This window comes from Heliangelus exortis, chromosome 1 (assembly GCF_036169615.1).
Source record: "Heliangelus exortis chromosome 1, bHelExo1.hap1, whole genome shotgun sequence".
NCBI classification, from domain to species: domain Eukaryota; kingdom Metazoa; phylum Chordata; class Aves; order Apodiformes; family Trochilidae; genus Heliangelus; species Heliangelus exortis.
The window spans coordinates 87,388,039-87,406,788 of NC_092422.1; the positions used below are offsets into that span (position 1 = coordinate 87,388,039).

Genomic DNA, 18,750 nt, shown 5'->3' on the forward strand with positions numbered 1-18,750 from the left:
CTTATCTGAAAATATCCAAGTGCATGAAAAAAAAATAAAATTCTTACTGGATATATTTTGGTCTTGGAAAATGCAACATTGTCTATTTTAGTGCCTATAGCAGTGGAATTTATAATCATGTAGTTCCATATTTATTAAATGTTAGTACTCTCAGAAAAGGTTAAAATATACTTTTTTCACCACTGTACAAGTTACTGCTCACTTGCACACAAGTTGCTCAGCTACTTCTTCTCAGCCACTGAAATAAAACCAAAATTCTGGCAGCAAAGTCTGAAGTGTTTTTCTGTGCTTTGACAACTCTGAGAGGGTAATTTCCACCCCCTGTAAGTCTTCTGGGTGAATCACTGGACTGTTCTGTACCATGACCTGTCTTTGGCTCATTTTTGACAACTAAAAGGCAGAGCCAGCCTTCTAATCTTCCATGATACCATTTCTCCAGTTAAATGCTGCATTTGCTCCATGAGTTAATGTCTTCACTGGTGGGCTGACCATCTGCCATTTGTTCTCCTCTTTAATCTCTTCACAGAAACACATGCCCAGCGAAGGAACCTAGGAAAAAAATTACCAGCTGAGTTACTAGCAGGGTCATTTTTTTGATGTGAAGCATGCGAAAGAGAGCAGCCCTTGAGAATGTTCTAGGAAGAGAGACCATCACATCTTCCCACTTCTGAAATGACTTAAAAGGAGACTGGAGGCCTGGGGGACAATAGCTGAGCTTGTGTCACCACCTCACAGTTATACTTGGATCTGATGATCAAAATGTTTTCACTCCTTATGCATCAACAGTGGTAGTAAAAATATATCTAAAGACTGAATTCTCTGATTAGTCATACCCAAGTGGAAAACTGGGGTGAAGAATTCTCCCACTGGTGATAAATATATAAATAAATGACCATGTCTCAAGTGCAGGTCCCATTTGTGAAGTTGGCAAGAAAACCCTTCTCCCTTTCATTCTGTAGCTCACCACTGAATTTGTGAACTTACAGTGACTTGAAAAACACATAGGTTCTTAAAGATGGGCTCACTGAATAGAGATGCAGGTTACACTCACAACACCATGGGGAGGAGAGGGAATGCTCCTAGCCCTGTTTCTCAAAGAAGTACACTATTTCCACATGGGGACATTTCCAAATGTGTCCCTTTGGCACTGACTTCAAATGGAAGTTGGATGAAAATCTCCAAAGACTTAGCTGCTGGTCACATACTGTTCACCAAGAGAACATCCTTCTCCTCATCTCCATGCTAATTTGCTAAAACTGTATGAGATTCCCTCTGTAATTAATAAGCTAATGTATCTGGTATTGGCATGCAGTTACATGCATGTATCTTTGCATAAGCAGGCCCTTACTAAAAGTATGATGAAATACAAAGAGAGCTTCCTGCTTAAAAAAAATCTTACCTTTCGTACCACCTGGGCAAAGTCACTGCTGTCTCTGGCAGGGAGCCCTATCAGAGGGCGAGTGAAAGATGCCAAGGAAGAGCCATGGCCCACAATGAGGATGACACCTGATACCCCAGAGAAATCAAAGAAAATCAGTAAGGGAGATGCAGCACTGTCATGTTACCCATCAGCAGATGTGTATGAGGCTCTTTTGGGGGTGTATATTTTTGCAGAATGCTTTAATGATGTAGCAGGGTGTATGTGCCTGTCAGAAAAAGTTTGGTGTGTTGTCAGCATGCCAGCTTGTAAGAGAAATCATTTGCTAGGGGAAGAGGAAAAGTATATTCTCTTATGCTTGAGCTACATCCTGATGTTAAAAAACAAAGCAAGACTTCCAATTTAGTATTCTACTGTCTTTTTTTCAATTTTGCTTTTTCATTTCTATCCCATAAATTGCATGGTTTTTGACTGAGTGGACAAGGACTAAGAGTCTACCTTAAGTTCTGTGCAATACCAAGAGCTTGTGTTAAATGTGCTTCTGTTGGCAAATCTCTGCTTGTTCCTGCTACTGAAAGTGTCTGACAGAATATATGAAGATATGAAACATTTACCATCGCTGGAACAGGCAGTGATGATCTGTTTTATTACCACAGAGCTTCTGCTTACATATTCTTCATAACTTTCTGATGGCACCAGAGAAGAAAGTGGGAAGCTGCCCCTGACAGTAAAATCACAAATATATGATAATCTAGGTGAACATGGGGACACTGTTAGCACTATTGAATGACTACACGAGAGAAAAGGCACTTGGTTAAAAGGATATAGGTTTATCTACTGACCTGGCTGATATACTGCTACCTCAGCATTAGCTTCCCCAGAGTAATTTCCATTGAATCTTACAGCTGAATCTCACAGCTCATAAAGCACCAGATGTAGGGAAAACCGTGCTGTAATAAAGCTTGTAGTTCCCACTGGAGATTATTTAAAGTAGAATCCAGGCCTAAGAAAAACTTAAGCTTTGAACAAGGACCATTGCCCAGGGGTGCACTGCAGACTTGCAGAGCAGCCCAGCTCTAAGAGTCCTAACAGAGTTTAAACCAAGGTGAGACACTGGCAATATGAATGCTTTCAAGTTTTGGTGCCTCAATGTTTGTCTCCTTAGTAAACAAATCAAATCAAGCAACAAAAAAGGTGGATCTACACTAGCTGGACAAGTGCACAGTAGAGACTTTCACTCCCAGAGTTAAAAAAAAAAAAAAAAAAGTGTTCCCAAGGACATTAATCACAATGCACCACTACTAAGTAACTGAGCACTCCTACTGAGACCAGCAGTCATCTTTCCATTATATACTGGAGCTCTTCAGTTACTGAATATTTTCCAAAAAAAATTAAGAGCCATATTTTCAAATTGGAGAGCAGAGCAGCCTGGTTTGTAAGCAAGATGAGGAGTAAGACTGAATTGGAGGGTTACCATTTCCTGCCCTCATGTGGCTTGCAAGTTTTCCGAGAAGGCAACACACCTCCCCTGTCCCTGCCTCAAGTTGTGAGGCTCCAGAAAGCTCTTGCTGAGCACAATACTAATCTCTGAGCAACTCAAAACAGAACAAATATCAAGGTGTTTGTTCATGTGCAGGTGCATCCATGTGCTTTGTACATGCACATTCTCTATGTGTGCATGTGTTGTTGTGTCAGAGCAGCAAACAAAGCTCACCCTGCTCATGAGACAACTGGTAGTGTATCATTTTCCAAACAGATCACACAGACTTGAATTTGATCAGAATTACCCTTTTTTTGAAACGTTCATAATGGTTTATGATAACTAAACCCAAGAAAACATACTTCAGGAGAAAAGAAAGGTTTAAAAGCTAGATAAGGAGCTGTTAAGCTGGTACCTGTAACTTGTGTCTATTTTGTAAGATGCCTCTGCCAGTTCTCTCATAGTCATGAAGTCAGGAATTACTTTGCTTGCTTCCCACTTGGTCCATTCAAACAGTCCTGGTTCCACCCTGATTTTGAGTTTGTCATCTAGTTTAAGCCCTGCAAGAATATGAAATATTTCTTGAGAAAGGTACACTCCAAGTGTTACATTCAGGCTGTACATTCCACCTTGTCTGCTGTTACACTTACATCAATGAAAATTTATTACTTATTATCAAACAAAAGAGGATCATGTTGATTAAATGAAGCCACCATTATAGTCTTGTCTGACTGATGTTAAGGCACTTCAAATTATTATATTCTTATTGTTGTCATTGTTATAATATTATAATTATAATAATTATTAGTATTTCTAGAGCTTTCTTTTGATGCTTTGCAGGGTATATAACAGAATAGAAGACAAGACCTCAGTAATGTTTCAATCTGAATGAACTTCAGACAGGAGATATTTTTACCATTTTTATACAGCAATTTACTCAGTGGTCGTTGGTGGCACAGAAAATTGTCTGTCCTACAGTGTTAAAAATGGAATTATCTTGTCAAAAGACATTATTAGTCTCAAGAGAAGTTACTGAGTGGAATTAGTTCTCAGAAGAAATGCAGACCCTTCATAATTCTGGCGTAAATATGGTGATGAACTGTGAACCTCTGACAGATCTGTTGGACGGAATAGGAGAGGAAAAAGAAGAGGGAGAAGGAAAGAAGCTCTACAATATGATGGAATAAAAAGTGTTTTGGCTTGCAAACATAATTTTTTTTCAGGAGAAAGCTGTCTACCCTAATTTCCATGCAAATCCTTCAGAGCACTGGAAGGACTCTTTGCACTGCTTTTTGGCTCAGAATGTTCTCTGGAAGAGGAGAGATGACAGTGGTGTTCTGATGAGCAGCCACTAATGTTGGATTCAACCTGATATGAGGTGTCTCTGTTTCATGTAATAACATACAATATATAATTATATATATGATATATAATATAAGTAGTGAGTTAATAGAGTTAATAGTAGTGAGTAGTAGAGTTAATGAGATAGCACTCTTCAGACCATACACACAGCAGCAGGCTTATTTACTGCCAATCTTACCAGCTAGACAAACCACCCCTTGTCTTCCCTGCTTAAATATAACAACAAATCACCAGAAAGTCATAGATGTTCTTAATTATTCATCTCAGGTACTTCACAGAATTTTGATGTTTTCAGGTGTCAGAATCACCTGCCTGTTTTGCTGCCTTACCCTTCAGCACGTGTTGGGCTGTCTGTATGCAGCGGAGTGCAGGTGATGAGTACACATTGCTGACTGTCACCTTCTGGTCCAGCAGAGCTTCCCCTAAATGGGAACAAAGTGAATTGTTCTTTTATAAGCCATGACAGATGAGAAACTACTAAAAAACACTTTCTGCAAAAAGACACTTGAAGCTTTCAGTTTCACTGGTCTGAGATACATTGACAATTCCTTTTTTTTATTTTTTTCATTCTGCCCACAGATTAAGTTCACTAAAAAGGTCGTTCTGGTTTCAACAGCAGGTTTAAAATGGGTGTTGGGAAGATGATTGCAAAAAATTCACTCCAAATCTGACAACAGTAGTTAGGTATTTGACTGTGTCCATATTTCTGAATCATCAGAAACCAGCATTTGCACCAGACCTGCATGGTCACAGTCAGGCACACTTGCTCAGGGAGCAGAAACAGCTTCATCTGGTGGGTGAATTTGAGTCAGACTAACCCACACCACCAAGCCACCAGGTTTCTGTAATGAGGTGACCACACTCTGCTGACCATAAAGCTTCTTCCTCTGGCTGGCACCCTCACTTCTCACTGCTTATTCAGTGCAACTGCATAAGAAGTTGGGCTGTTGCAGACATGCAGCCTGGCACAGGTACTGTTGGAGCTTCTTTCTTTTAACTTACTTTGTCAGGAACCGATAGATTCAGTCTCAGAGATGCATAATCAGCTGCAGTCTCTCTTTGGCTACTTGACTTTTGATTATTTAATGATTTTACTGTTATTTACTATTACTATCTTGCAGTGGTTGTCCATAGAGAAATGTTACCACAATGAATTACACAATGAGTGCTGCTAGGAAGTTTTCCTACAGCAAAGCCAGTATGAACTTGTGTAGATTATGAATGCCTGATTCCCAAACCTTTGCATTTGCAGTAGTATATTATCCAGCTTACCTATAAGCCTTGACTGGAAAATACCACAGCAAGATAAAGGAGGGTCACATTCAAATTGCTTCACGCTGTCTTTCCGCTTCGGCAGCGTGGAAGGGAAGTTCAGATCTGCTCTGCAGTATTTTCCTGAAAGAAGGTAGGACATTTTACCATGATGCAAGGCAGACAGCAGATGAATGCACAGGGGCCATATTTATTATACTGACTTTTTTTCTTGAATGGTTGTATGGCTGCTTCTGAAAACTCAGCCCAGAGTGACATCTTGACAGGCCTAGGAAATTGATCAAGGCCCACTCTCTGGCCACAAGGGCAAATGATGAGGGAAGGCATCTGCCCAAGGATGCCTCTCTTCCCTCCACCTCAGGCACTCACACTGTCTGTTCACTGGGGATTTACTATGTTTTATGATCTCTTTTAATGTCACCTGAAAACCACGTGGACAAGGGAGAACTGCCATCATCTCATGCCAAAACGACAGTTAATAACCAAGCAGTTTGGGGTATCATTGGGTGGTGTCTGAACTCAGATGCCTGCATGATTATTTTGGTACTACAGACATAAGCAGTGTCTCACTGATGGAAAAACCTGATGGCTGCTATTACCTTCAAGAGATTCCCTTTTAAGGTCACATCACTGGTTTGGGAAATCACCTGTCCTAACAAACTTTTCCACAAGCTGTGAAGGAACAAATGGGGGTGGGTGGAAGGGAGGAGAGAGAGGACAGGAAATCATGAGCATTGGGCTTTGTGGGAGTCAAACTGAACAAAAACCCACTATGCATCAATATTCTTTTACCATTGCCAAAATGACAAAAAACAACATTGCCACTTGAGAAAAATGGAACTGGGGAATTGATTATGCAACCAGAAGTAACTACCCTCATTATCTAATGTGGATTTTGCACATTTAATGTAGAAGACCTCCAGAATAATACAGGAGAATTTAATCATAAAGATTTCCCTTCTAAAATCTCATGTTCTGGTTCTCCTTCTTCCTTCTGATATGTATCCTTATTCTGGGTTAATTTTCTTCACATCAAAACACACTTTTTTTGAGAGAGGAACAAAAAATTCAGCTTTTAATTTCAGACTGTGCTGACATCTCATTTCCACCATGGTTTTCTCTGGCTTCTCTTCCCTAGGTTTCACTTGTGAAGCACTGTGATGCACGTGTAGAAAGGTGAAAGGGTCAGAAAATCATGATGTTGTGTAATGAGTGGTAGAGATCTTGTCTTTGGTACATCCATTGGTGAGACATATCTATCAGTATCACAAGAACTTTGCTTGTTTTGCAGAGTTTATCCAACATAAACATGAAGTACTTTAGGGTGTTATGAAATACTGACTACGTGCAGAGTAAAGTAATGCTTTATCTGACTTGCAGTGTTACTCATCTGTGTCAGTGTTGACATTTACATATCAGAGACTGAATCTCTTTTACACATTACTGGGGTTAATTTGTTTTGGTTCTGATTTACTAAGATTCTCCGACTATCTTACTCACCATCTGCAGTCAGGCACTGTTGAAGCCAAGATTTGCCAAAGACTTGGTCAATTCTTTCCCCGTGGTGAATCACCAGCACTCCTCTTCTCAGGGAAGCATTCTGAGACAGTTGGGAAAAACGGGGCTTTCATTATGATATTATATATAATCTGCACAAAAAGTCTGGATTCCTGGATGCTGCCTGACAGAGGAAGGAACAGTGGACCTGTCCTGGGAGGTTTGCAACAAGCACAGAAGGGGAGAGACAAGGGCTGATATAATAGATTCCTATCTGTAGGGTAATAGTAAGCTTGACTGGATCTCCACTGAAGGCAAATGAAAGAGATCAGTGACCTTCACTTACTACAGCTTAGGTTTTAACTCTGTGTTCATACCAGAGAATGGTGTATATGCATATATATGTATATATATATACATATGCATTACAACATAACACGAAAATGTGAGGGAGAAAAAGGAAGATACTATTAGATTTACTACATGTTTTTAATTAATACTATATTTGTGCAAGCACATGGCAATGATAGAAATGGAAAAAAAAAGCAACTACCTGAAAAGAAAGTACATTGGTTGCACTCCTTGATGTGCTAGCATTTTGGACTTCTCCATGCAGCTTTACATTAGGTTCATTTTCAGTTTGGGTGAAGAATCTCGAAGCTGTTGCAAAAACATATTCCCTGTAGAAAAAAAACAGAAGCAGTGCACACACACAAACATATGGGCACACATAAAAATAGAATAGATTTTTGAGTCATTATTTCATCTACAGAGACACATAAGTTGGAGTTCATATACTACTCAATATTTTTTGTTCACTTGAAATCCACTTCATCACTTTATTATTGATTTAGAATCTTCCCAGTAAAAATGAAGATAAAATAATATGAACTGATGGCATATATTTGGTGTAACCCGACCAGGTCAGATCTAGCAGAAATGCTACCTGATTGCCTCCTCTCTCTGTCTCTGAGGTCTCAGCAAGAAGTGCACCTACACCTCCCTGCTTAGAGAAATCAGCTCTAATCTCCAAGTAGCATCAGCCCTGCTGTCAGCTGCAGGGCAAAATGCAGGAAACCAGACAGATGCCTGCTGATACAGGATGTATCGACAAGATGAGGGTGGTGGGCTCAAAGTGGCAGAAAAACCTTTGTGTGGTTTTATTTCAAGTTAACTTTGCCAGGTCTTGTAATAAGAAAAAAGAAGAAAGCAGTGAGCCAGGCTGACAGCTCAGTTTATCTGTCAGAATGTGGTCTTTTAAAGTTAATTAGGATGTTCAGGTTGTTCAAGAGCAAACAGAGGTCATCCCTTGAGCAGCTGAATTAATGAACTCTGGGTGCCTGTGGGCCTGTGTCATTTCTCCCAGAAGTCTCAGCATCCCATCCATACTCCCAGGACACTTCTCTCCTCCTCCCACACTGTCTCCAGTTCCCCCCTGGTAGCCCACAGCTACACCAGGAGGAGGAACACTGCCACAACTCCCCAGCAGGATAAGTGGCTGACACAAAGAAACACTTATGACATGAAAGCCCAACTTACCTGTGCTTAACCCATGTGTCTGACTCGTTGGCTCTCTCAGTGTAGTTTTCAGGAAGAAAACCCCTGCAACCGGTCCGATGCGAGGTCCCAATCACCCATCCCTCACTGACGTTGGACTGTTGTGTCGGGTCAACATAGATGAGGTCCCCAGCCTTGATCAGGAGTTCATCAATGTTCTGGGGCTTGTACTGGAAGAGAGCCCGCAGGGTCTGGGGGGCACCACACAGCAGGGTCAGGCTGCTGCCCAGACCCTACTGCTGCATTATCCCACAGCAGTTCAGGGGATGCTTCATCAACTCTACCTGCCACAGTGACCAGTACTTTTTTCCAACCTGCATAGTGCTTTTTAATGGCGCTTCAGCAGAGAAAAAGAACACCACCACATTTGCAGCATATGTAAAAATAGGCCTCCGATTTTCATGAAAATACTTCTTTCCTTTAGCTAGTACAGACTTATTTAAAAATGAACATAGCAAAAGCATTAGCAGGTGTGATGACTTGCAGCTCTCCTGAGTGTGACCAAAATGACATGTGACGAAGCAATATACTGATATCACTAAAAAACATTGATTATGCCATAGTTTAAACTTGGAAATGAGATCTAGAAAAATGTTTACCAGTTTTAATTAAGAATCTCTTGAGCAGAAAATCATCAGCGAGCGCTGTGCCCTGCTCACTGTTCCCTCGGTATTTAATCTATTCTGTTTTCATCATGCCTGGAGCAATAGAGGAAACTAGTTTTGCTGAATGGAATTCTATTGCTAAGCTGTGAAATCCTAGGAAGCATTCAAGGATCATATTTCCTGTCTCTGTTATTTTCTCATGTCATTGTAGGATTAGTTTTTTTTCTGATGGAGTTTGGAACTAGACCTTACTGACATGCACCTCAAGCAGCCTACCATAAAGGTATCTTCTACTGATTCATGAGCACAGCTTTTCAACCCAAAGAGGTTGAAAAAAAAGCACCACGTTTTTTTAAACACTGTAGTGTACCCCACACTGATTTTCTTCATGAAAAAAAAGGCAAGTTGATTGTAGTAAACAGTCTGACCATGGGCTCAGGAAATCAAATAAATCTGATTGCAGTACCTGGTAATGAACAAAACGCATGTCCCTTGAGTAGAGAGCAGCCACCCACTGACAGGTCTCCTTTGGATTAATGCATTTGGCCAGTTGTTCCAAAGTCTTCTGATGGTGAGGATAAAACTTGTGAGCCAAGGTAAGGTGGAACTGCTTTAGATAGGGCTTCACATGACAATCTAGCAATGAAATAATCATGTCACAATGCACAAGCAAAGGTCACTTGAAGCTCTTCTCTTCGCTTCATCTTACATGCTTTGCATGATGTAGATACTACTATCATAGTAGTTATAACAGAGTAGATAATACTCCTGCTGGATAGTGGTTTTATAGGATGTCATGGTTCTAATCATGCCTAGATAATTCACAAATCTGGACTGGATTTGCTCCCTGACTTCAACTGGGAGAAAAAAGATGAACAAATTAACAGGGCTTGAAGTCCTTTGCCAGGATGAGATGTATTAAACTCGTTTTTCCCAAACAAAGCTAACTCTGGGCCTGTGTCTCTTTGGTTGCCACTGGTGATACAATTTCCCTTGGATGCAGGGACTGAGACCTACTGCTCAGGGATGCAGTCAGGCTATAGGATGGACCATAGCACCATGGGGATAGAGGTGTGGAAGCAGGAAGTATTATACCCCTGCCCATCTTGGACATCCTGACTGACAGCATACCAAGTTACACAGGCAACCACTTTAGCTTCTAGACCAAAGCTCTATGTCTTCAAAATCAAAACCATCTTGTTTTCAAATCTGTAGAAGGAAAGGGTGCACGCTGTCAGTAAAATATTATCTAAACTTCCCAGAGATGTTTCCAGTACCAAGCCTAAACTTTTGTGCTACGACTCACCCCTTTTCCCTCTGTCTTACCTGCCAGGGCTGAAGCCTCGGATGAGAATGCCAGAGCAAACTCTTTGAGAATACTTCCATGACTGTCATCAATGAAGAAGCCAAGGTAGCTGGTGGATGCATGTAGTGACAGAGAAATGGATGGTGGAAAGCACTGTGAGAAGCTGTCACCGACTCGCTTTAAAGTGTCGTACAAAAATTCTACTTTCTGGTCTTCACACTGAAAGAAAACAGAGGAGGAGAAGGCTTTACACACCAGCTCAACAGCCACCATTGGAGTATGTGTTACATAGCATTACCAGAAATCCTTGTGGTCATTTGACTTCCTGAGAAAGACAGTGCACCTAGGAATTTGCCTGAAATTCCTGGTATTAAAATCATTAATACTGGGCAGTTTGATCAGCACAGCATCTGGGTCCTAAAAGGGGAGATGGAGACTACTCCCAGGAGATTTATCTAGCCTGGGTAGGAAAGAGCAAAAAGTCTTTACTGTCTGACAAAGGTGCAGTAACTTGTCTGAAATGAGGCAGGGACCATGATTTCCCTCTTTTAAGTAAGAAGTTGTGTTATTGCTATCCTACAGCCCTTAACTGAAATTTCTTCTGCTAAAACTTCCAAATCTCAGATGCTGAGCAATGAACCCAACAAAATTCATAAGGCATCTTTTTCAGTGTGGTCCTTAATGGTCTAATCACAGCAAATTAAAGGACTGTACAGAGCTTGTATATGGAATATAGTTCCACAAAAAAGTGGCAGGCCATTAAACTTGACACTTTTCAAGACCATGACATTTGTTATTAATTAATGATTTTTGTTCTCTCTAATTGTGACTCATGGCCACGATTACCATTTTGTGTTTTGCAGCAAACTACTCTTATTCTCACTGTCTGTTCGTAGTGGCATGGTTTAACGTAGAAGTATGGTTAGCAAAATAAGGTTTCAGAGAATATCAGCTGCAGCCCGTGCTCTTGTGCTGCACCATCGACGTATGAAAATAGGATTCCAGATGGCTCTGGGGTGTTTTGGGTTGATGTGGTGCCAGTTTTGGTAGTGGGAGAGGGACCCCAGCTGTGGGTCCTGTGAGAAGCTGCTCCTACCTCCAAAATGTCCACCTCCACCTCTGGCCGGAGCAGAAATACAAAGGTCGGTGAGGAAGGAGAGGGAGAAGGTGTCTGAGGAGAGGTTCCCCTACATCTCGTGGTGAGACAGCAGGCTGTCATCCTGCAACCCATGGAGGAGCTCAGTGGAGCAGCCTACAGATGTAGGATCATGATGGACCTGCTGCCCATGGAGGAAAATGGTGGAGCAGAAGTGGACCTGCAGCCATGGAAGACCCTGTGCCAGGGGAAGTGACTCTGCCTGCAGCAGCCCATGACTCTGGCCCAGAGAGGAAGAGGGGGGTGGGGTATTTAAGCTCTGGCTTTTGTTTTCTCTAAGCCCTGTTTTGATTGGATTAATGCTAAATCAAACTGATTCTTCCCCCAGACTGAGTCTGCTTTACCCATGAGGTTGGAGTAAGGAAGGAAACAGCCTCTGTGACCTGTGTCCCACACCTGTGACCTGTGATAGGATCAGAGGGAATGGATGGAAGCTGAGCCAGGGGAGGTTTAGGCTGGATGTTAGGGAACATTTTTTCACTGAGAGGGTTGTCAAGCATTGGAATTGCCCAGGACAGTGATGGAGTCACCATCTGTGGAGGTGTTTAAAAGGTGTTTGGACCTGGTCCTTAAGGACATGTTTTTAGTAGTTCGATTATGGTGTTGGTCAAAGGTTGGACTGGATGATCTTGGAGGTCTCTTCCAAACTAAAACATTCTGTGGTAAATTCTGTGATATATCACCAAGGAGAACTTCTGGTGCAAGACAACAACAGGTGGCCCAGTTTTGGCAGGAGTAGATATTTGACCCTTGCTCATCTTTTAGGTCTTACCGTGAAGAAATCGCAAAGAGTGATGTGAGGAAAAATCTCATGGGCTCTGTTCTTCCCACACTGGCGCTTGCTCTCCTTCCAAAACTCTTCCAGGTGGTTATGGAAACAGCCAGTGGGACACAAGTAAAGTGCATACTCCTGAGGGATGGGGTCATCCAAAGAAGGATCATTGCAGTGAGAATGCAACCTGAAATTTAAAAAAAAAATATCACAGAAGAAATATAAGAGTGCTGTTCTCTTACAAATGAAAACCTAGGATAAAATCTCCCTACACATTTTCTCTGAAGTACTAATGGAGACTATTTTGGGGGGGTTTTTTGAGGTTTTTTTTGGTGTGTGTATTTTACATTTTATTATGTGCCTTCACTTCTTTCTATATCTGTAAATGAAAGAAAAAAATATTTTTAGGGGGTTTTAATCATTATTTTCAACCCCCTTTTCATGACTGGAAACAGAAGACTGAAGAAGGAAAATGAAGCAATGGGTAGATTTTGAAGAATGGAAAAATGGAAACTAATTTAAAATGAACCCCCCCCCCCCCAAATATAGTTAGCCTTTTTGTTCAGCCCTAATAAAAGCAAACAAGAAAAATCAGAGAATGCACAAGCAAAGATCAAGGACTTGTAGTCCATATGATGATATTCTGCATGCTGTTAGGAATGACAAAAAATACCCAAACAAAAAATTCACAACAAAACCCAGAGGAAAGTATAATGAAAATCAGGATCTAATTTGAAGGTGGATTAAAACAAAGAAGCCAGCTATCAACATATGAATAACATCTGAATACTCTGTGAGAATCTTGATCTAGAGGGGAAAAAAATGTAGAAATGAAGACTAGCAAGTGATTTTGACCCTGGTGATACCTCCTGCTGACCATCAACCTCTCAGATTATTTTACGATGAGCCTTTTATCAAAGGAAGAAGGTGGGCTGCTTGCCTTCAGCCTTTGCCATTTAATCCCACAGTGTTATTTTCCTCCTTTCCTTCTGGATGGATTTTTCTTTCATTTACCCTGAACTTTCTGCAAATAATCTCACTTCCCAGAACAAGTAGAAATACAATTATTTATTTCTCTGTGTGAACAAAAATGGAAAAAAACCCCAAACCTAACTCAAATGCAAGGATTTTAATGACAGCTAACTTCAAATTCAATGACAAAATGTAAACAACAATTTTTAGTCAGGTTTAATGTGAAATTATTCCTTAGAAATCACAGATACTTACCATTTTGTAGCATCTTCTATTGTCTTTTGTCCAGTAGCAGCCAAGGCTTTTTGCCTAGAAAAAAACAAAATGGATTAATCAGAATAGATATAGGGAAAAGTAAACCCCTGGAAGCAAATAATGGACTGGTGGTGTGGTCATGAAGTCTGTATTCCAGAACAGACAGGACCTCTAACAAATTCAGCTAACTATTGACATTCTTGAAGCCACCCCAAATACTTTTTCCACTGCAAGACTTTAATTCCTCACCACAGGATGTCCTCTTTTGTGTTCTGCAGGTGTTTCCTTAGAAGCTCTACTGACTTTATGAATTTCCTAGGAGTGGGGTAAACCATCCATCCATGCACTGTAAGAACAGGGTTTGCTTGGCTATTAGGATAATCTTCTGGTTCAAGATTTCAGGCCCAAGTCCATACATACGAACAATGCAAAATTTACTTACACTGGGGTATGAAAATCAGTACTAAGGATCTCTCATAGGCCAGCAGAGAGACAGATCTAAATCATCAGTTCAGTCCAAGATGATGGAGAATATTTCCTGTTTCTCTCTGTTAATGAAACTAGCATTCTCTGGGGTTGAATTTGATTCACATTTTCTTCTTCAATAGACTTTTCAAAATTCCAACTATGTGGTTCTCATGAGCAAGTCTTTGTGACTAATTATCAGGTGATGAGTGAAAGCAGGATTCCCCAGGGTTTAAGCAGAATCTGCACCCATGAACCCCTGTAGCCCACCTACAGAGTTCTCAGAAAAGATGTGAAGGGTAAGTAGAGACATTGAACATAGAGAAAAATCTGCTAAATCATTTGGCATCTGCTCATCTCTTTCCTCCTCTCTTGATGCCATCCTTTCTTGCCAATGGGTCCTGAGGGCATTGATTCATTCACTGATTCATTCATTGATTCCTTCCTCCCATTTTTATCCTCCATCCATTCCTGTGACACCTGAGCATGCACCAGCAGTGCAGTGAGTGCGTTGAGCAGAAGGACTCAGGTTTGTTCTTGGTGCTTCCTCCTAGCATTCTGTCTTCTCTCTAGTGCAAAACCCACATATGGGCTTATTAAAAACATTTAAATATGCTTATGTGCAACCATGCCTGGCTCTCAGGAACTCAACATGGATAAAGGCTAAAGCGAGGCTTTCCACTCAAGCTTTACCATCTACCTCTCTTCTCCATAAAGAAAATTAACTACCATGACCAAATCAATGCAAAACCATGAGCTAGCTGGTTGAAAGCTAACCTGTGTCCTCTCTGACTGAATGCCACGCATTTTCTTTCCACACCTCTGCTGGCTCCCCCTTCTCCATTACATCAAAGACAACCAACCAGTGTTTTTGTTGCTCTCCCCATGCTGTATCCTGTTGAAATGTCAGTGCCTGCTGCTGCTCAGCCAATGATGCACACTTTGTCAGTGACTTGTAACACCTCAAAGTGAGTGTTCTGCTGCTTTGTGCCAAGCTGCTCCTCCTGCTAGGACAGAAGCTCTGTTCAAACAGCCCTGAAACCAAATGGAGCTTGACTTCAGCTGTTCTTTACCACGGGGTCTGCAAAACTGTGAATGTAGTAAGTCAAGCAAGACCTGAGACCACAGGCTGTCATACAGATCAGTGCTGTTTCCTTCCTCCCTTGTGCTCCTCTCTGTGGCTGTTCCCACATCTTAGAATCATAGAATTGGCTGGGTTGGAAGGGACCTCAGAGATCATCAAGTCCAACCCTCTTGTCTCATCATACACCTTGGCTGTAGGGTGCTTCCCAGCAGAGTTTGTAGAGCCCTGAGCATCAGGAGAGCGTGAGGCTGTGACTACATGGTCTATGCTACCAAGGTGATCAGTGACACCTGAAAGATAATGCATAGAATGACTTCTGTATATACTGATTTCTCTCATATAAAGAGTAGGAGTAAGTATTGAAAATCTGTATTAAAAATAGGTCTTGGCAGCAAGAATAAACTGGCTCTTTCCTAAAGCAAAAACTGCCAACACGACTCAGTTCTCTGTAAGGATGAAGGGAGCCTTGTTTTGTTCATCTGATTCTGAGCTCGATTCTCACATATTTGGTTTTTGTTCTTTGGAGAATGTTTCTTTGTCATGCCACTTCTACGTTATGAAAGATTTTGTCATATTTCCACCAGCCTCATTTTTCTCAGGCCAGGACATCTTGAAAAAACAACTTTTCACTGGTTTCATTTATGGTTCAGTCCAGGAACCACAGATATCTAAAAGGTTTTATAAGAAAGCAATGAAATTTTTGAAGGTTTTCATGTCAATAAAAGCAAATAGTTTTTTTTTTAAAGTGCTTTTGGACATTTGGTGATTTTATGTCTGTTTGCACAGTACATCTGTCACTGTTTCTTGATTTTGACCCATGAAGGAGAAAGTCATTTCAGTAACAACAGGAATTGATTTTAAGGGGATGTGAAGAATCGTAGATTCATATCATAGAATGGTTTGGGTTAGCAGGGACCTTAAAGATCATGTAGTTCCAAACCCCCTACATGGGCAGGGACACCTCTCACTAGATCAGGTTGCTCAGACCTTGAACACTTCCTGGCAGGGGGCATTCACTTCTTCCCTGGGCAACATGTTCCATCGTCTTACCACACTCATATTTAAGAATTTCTTCCAAATGTCTAGCCTCAATCTACCCTCTTCCAACTTAAAGCCATTACCCCTTGTCCTCTCACTACAAGCCTTTCTATAAAGTCCCTCACCAGCTTTCCTGCAGGCCCCCTCAGGTACTGGAAGGCTGCTATAAGGTCTGGAGCCTTCTCCTCTCCAGGCTGAGCAACCCCAGCTCTCTCAGCTCTCATAGAAGAGGTGCTCCAGCCCTCTGAATATCTTAATGGCCCCTGTCTGGACTCATTCATACAAGACAAAAAGCTAAAAAAATAACCATTACTTTGAGGAGACCCAACTTATAGCATTCCTAGAGAAATTACGAGCCAGGTTTTCAGCTGCACAGATAAAATAAATGTGAACAAGGGACCCGAGGTTTCCTTGTAAGCTGTGTGCATTGTGTGTAAAGTTGATATGCTAAACACTGCTATTCCTAAAAAAAGGAGCATGGTACTCATGAATGGAGCCTTTTCAGTTTGCTTTGTTTTTGATCAAAAGGGAGACATATTGCTCTCCTTTCTGAATTATTTCTATGACGTGTTCTTTAACATTTAAATGAAAAATATTATTTTGAACAGTTTGAACTGAAGTGTCCACACCTGTCCTTCAGAATTTGGAAAATACTTCCCGAAAGTTCCCTGATAACCAGAGAAATGTTTGGGGAAAGGGTGACCACTACGTTTCATTTTATCAAGAGTTAATCTCTCATCCAATGGGGTTGCCAAGAAGAGTTCCTCATTCTTTGCTATTACATTTCCCAGGTAGGAGGTGTTCTTGGAAAAAGATCCTGATTCAAGACAAGAAGAAAAATTGACAAGCTTATGTGGCGTCTTGTTAAGGAAAGCTTACTATTTTAAAAGAGTTTCCAGTTAAAAAAGCTGGCAGGAGACCTTTATCAGGCCTTTAGAGAGATGCTACATCCACACCTAACTCTGTCAGACTAACAGTGATAAGCAGAAAAAATGAAAGCTATATCCCAAGAGCAAACTATGGATGTCAGCCTCATAACTCATTAAGAAAATTCTCAATCTGAAGACTTGGAAGTGCGTGTGCTATATACAGGGTTTATAAAAACAGGTACAATCCAGGTCGTTCTTGCAATATGAGCAATACACACTGCTCTACAAAAAATTCCAAGCAAGACAGGTCTGATCCCTGTATAGGGATATCACCCCCTAGGAAGAAACATGTTCTCTTGGTTAAAAAAAAAAGCAAGCTGCCTGCTGTCAGGATCTTATGAGAAATGCTTCTTTTATCTTAAATACCTCTCCCTGTGCAAAGGCAGCTGAACACGTTACTCACGCGGTATGAGCAGGGAATCCTTTGGTAAGGAGGGACTCGAGGAGTCCAGAGGGGCTCTTGCTCCTGTGCTTGTTGGACACCTTTGTATAGAGCTGTGCCTCAGCCACTGCCATCTCCTCCACTCTTCCCCTCACTGTGGGCTGAGTGCTGACAGAAACTGGGAGGTGGGAGGAGGCTGCAAGGGAGGGAGGAAGGAAGAAAATGTGAGGCAGAGAAAAAGAAAAGAGGCAGCTAGAATAAAAAAAAACCTCAAACCTCTTGTGATCTTTGCTGACAAGAGCTGACATCCTGTTTTCGTAGCATCAGCATCTCTGAGTTTTTGTTTGACAGTGGCTAAAAAAGTTATCTGCAGACTTTTCTCATCCACCCCAACAGAACAAAAGTGATAGTCCAAAGGTAAACACCACAGTCAGGGTGGACTTGCTGAAGGGCCTAAGATGAGAGCTTTTAGACTTTTGTTTTAAATTGTGTTCTGAATCCAAGAAATCATTGTGAGCTGCTACTTCAGCATGGGAGAGGCAAGCAAGGATGTCCTGAAGAATGTAAAAGTTAGTCTGTAGGCCAAATTCTTTCTTTTTGGTCTTGACTTTTGTGTCCTCCTGTCCCTATCTTACATGGCTCTTGTCTTCTCAGCCAAAGGAGATGAGTCAGCCAACTGTGCAAGGTCAAAACCAATGTCCCATTCAGACATCATGCTCTAAGGGTAGGCCTGGAGCAGCTCCAGGTGGCAACAAGGAGAAGCCTGTTCCTTTCTGATGGTGCCAGTCCCACCAGGGGAGATTTTGCAGAGCTGTGTTGGCTAGTCTCCAGGGTTCTTGGCTTGGCTACAGCAGGTAAAATGGTTGAAGACAATGTTCTCTAGCCTGGGGTTATCACCAGTGGTCCCTGGAGAGCACAGGCCATCTTACCTCATGGACTGGAAGGGTCATCTGAACTGCTGGTGTCCTGATATGAGCCCTCACTCACTCCCCTGTGGCTGAAGGTCCCCTGAGGGACCTGACCAGTTTGGGCTGCTTCTCCCCCTGTTTGTGTCTGAAGCCCAGGGAAGAGAGCATCCAGGCACCATGAGGAACTCAAGAAGTATAGTTTTATTTATACATCCTTGTCTGTTGTGGGTTTGTTTGTTTGTTTGGTTTGGTTTGGTTTTTGGTTTTGTTTTTTTGTATTGTTGGGGTTTTTTTGTTAATTTATTTGTGTTTTTTGCTGTGTTCCATTAATT

At 41.5% G+C, this 18,750-nt stretch overlaps 1 protein-coding gene across 1 annotated transcript; it reads right to left on the bottom strand.

Annotated features, from left to right (window-relative positions):
* Positions 1 to 97: 97 nt before the first annotated feature.
* UBASH3A (ubiquitin associated and SH3 domain containing A) lies at positions 98 to 17,700 on the bottom strand. The gene is made up of 14 exons (XM_071752387.1): positions 17,532 to 17,700; positions 13,613 to 13,666; positions 12,386 to 12,572; positions 10,478 to 10,676; positions 9,618 to 9,787; positions 8,529 to 8,737; positions 7,543 to 7,669; positions 6,993 to 7,116; positions 5,493 to 5,615; positions 4,550 to 4,642; positions 3,274 to 3,418; positions 1,993 to 2,099; positions 1,400 to 1,506; positions 98 to 549 (listed from the first exon to the last, which is right to left on the bottom strand). Exons 1-14 carry the CDS (start codon positions 17,642 to 17,644, stop codon positions 412 to 414), a joined length of 1,896 nt encoding a protein of 631 aa, XP_071608488.1. The 5' UTR covers positions 17,645 to 17,700; the 3' UTR covers positions 98 to 411.
* Positions 17,701 to 18,750: the final 1,050 nt, after the last annotated feature.

Excerpts from the sequence above, each read along its gene's own strand:
- UBASH3A (XM_071752387.1), bottom strand. The coding sequence starts at position 17,644 with ATGGCAGTGGCTGAGGCACAGCTCTATACAAAGGTGTCCAACAAGCAC. Across the intron at positions 9,788-10,477 it reads CGAGGCTTCAGCCCTGGCAG|ATTGTCATGTGAAGCCCTAT; the intron begins GTAAGACAGAGG and ends TTTCATTGCTAG. Across the intron at positions 8,738-9,617 it reads TGCGTTTTGTTCATTACCAG|ACCCTGCGGGCTCTCTTCCA; the intron begins GTACTGCAATCA and ends GGTGCCCCCCAG.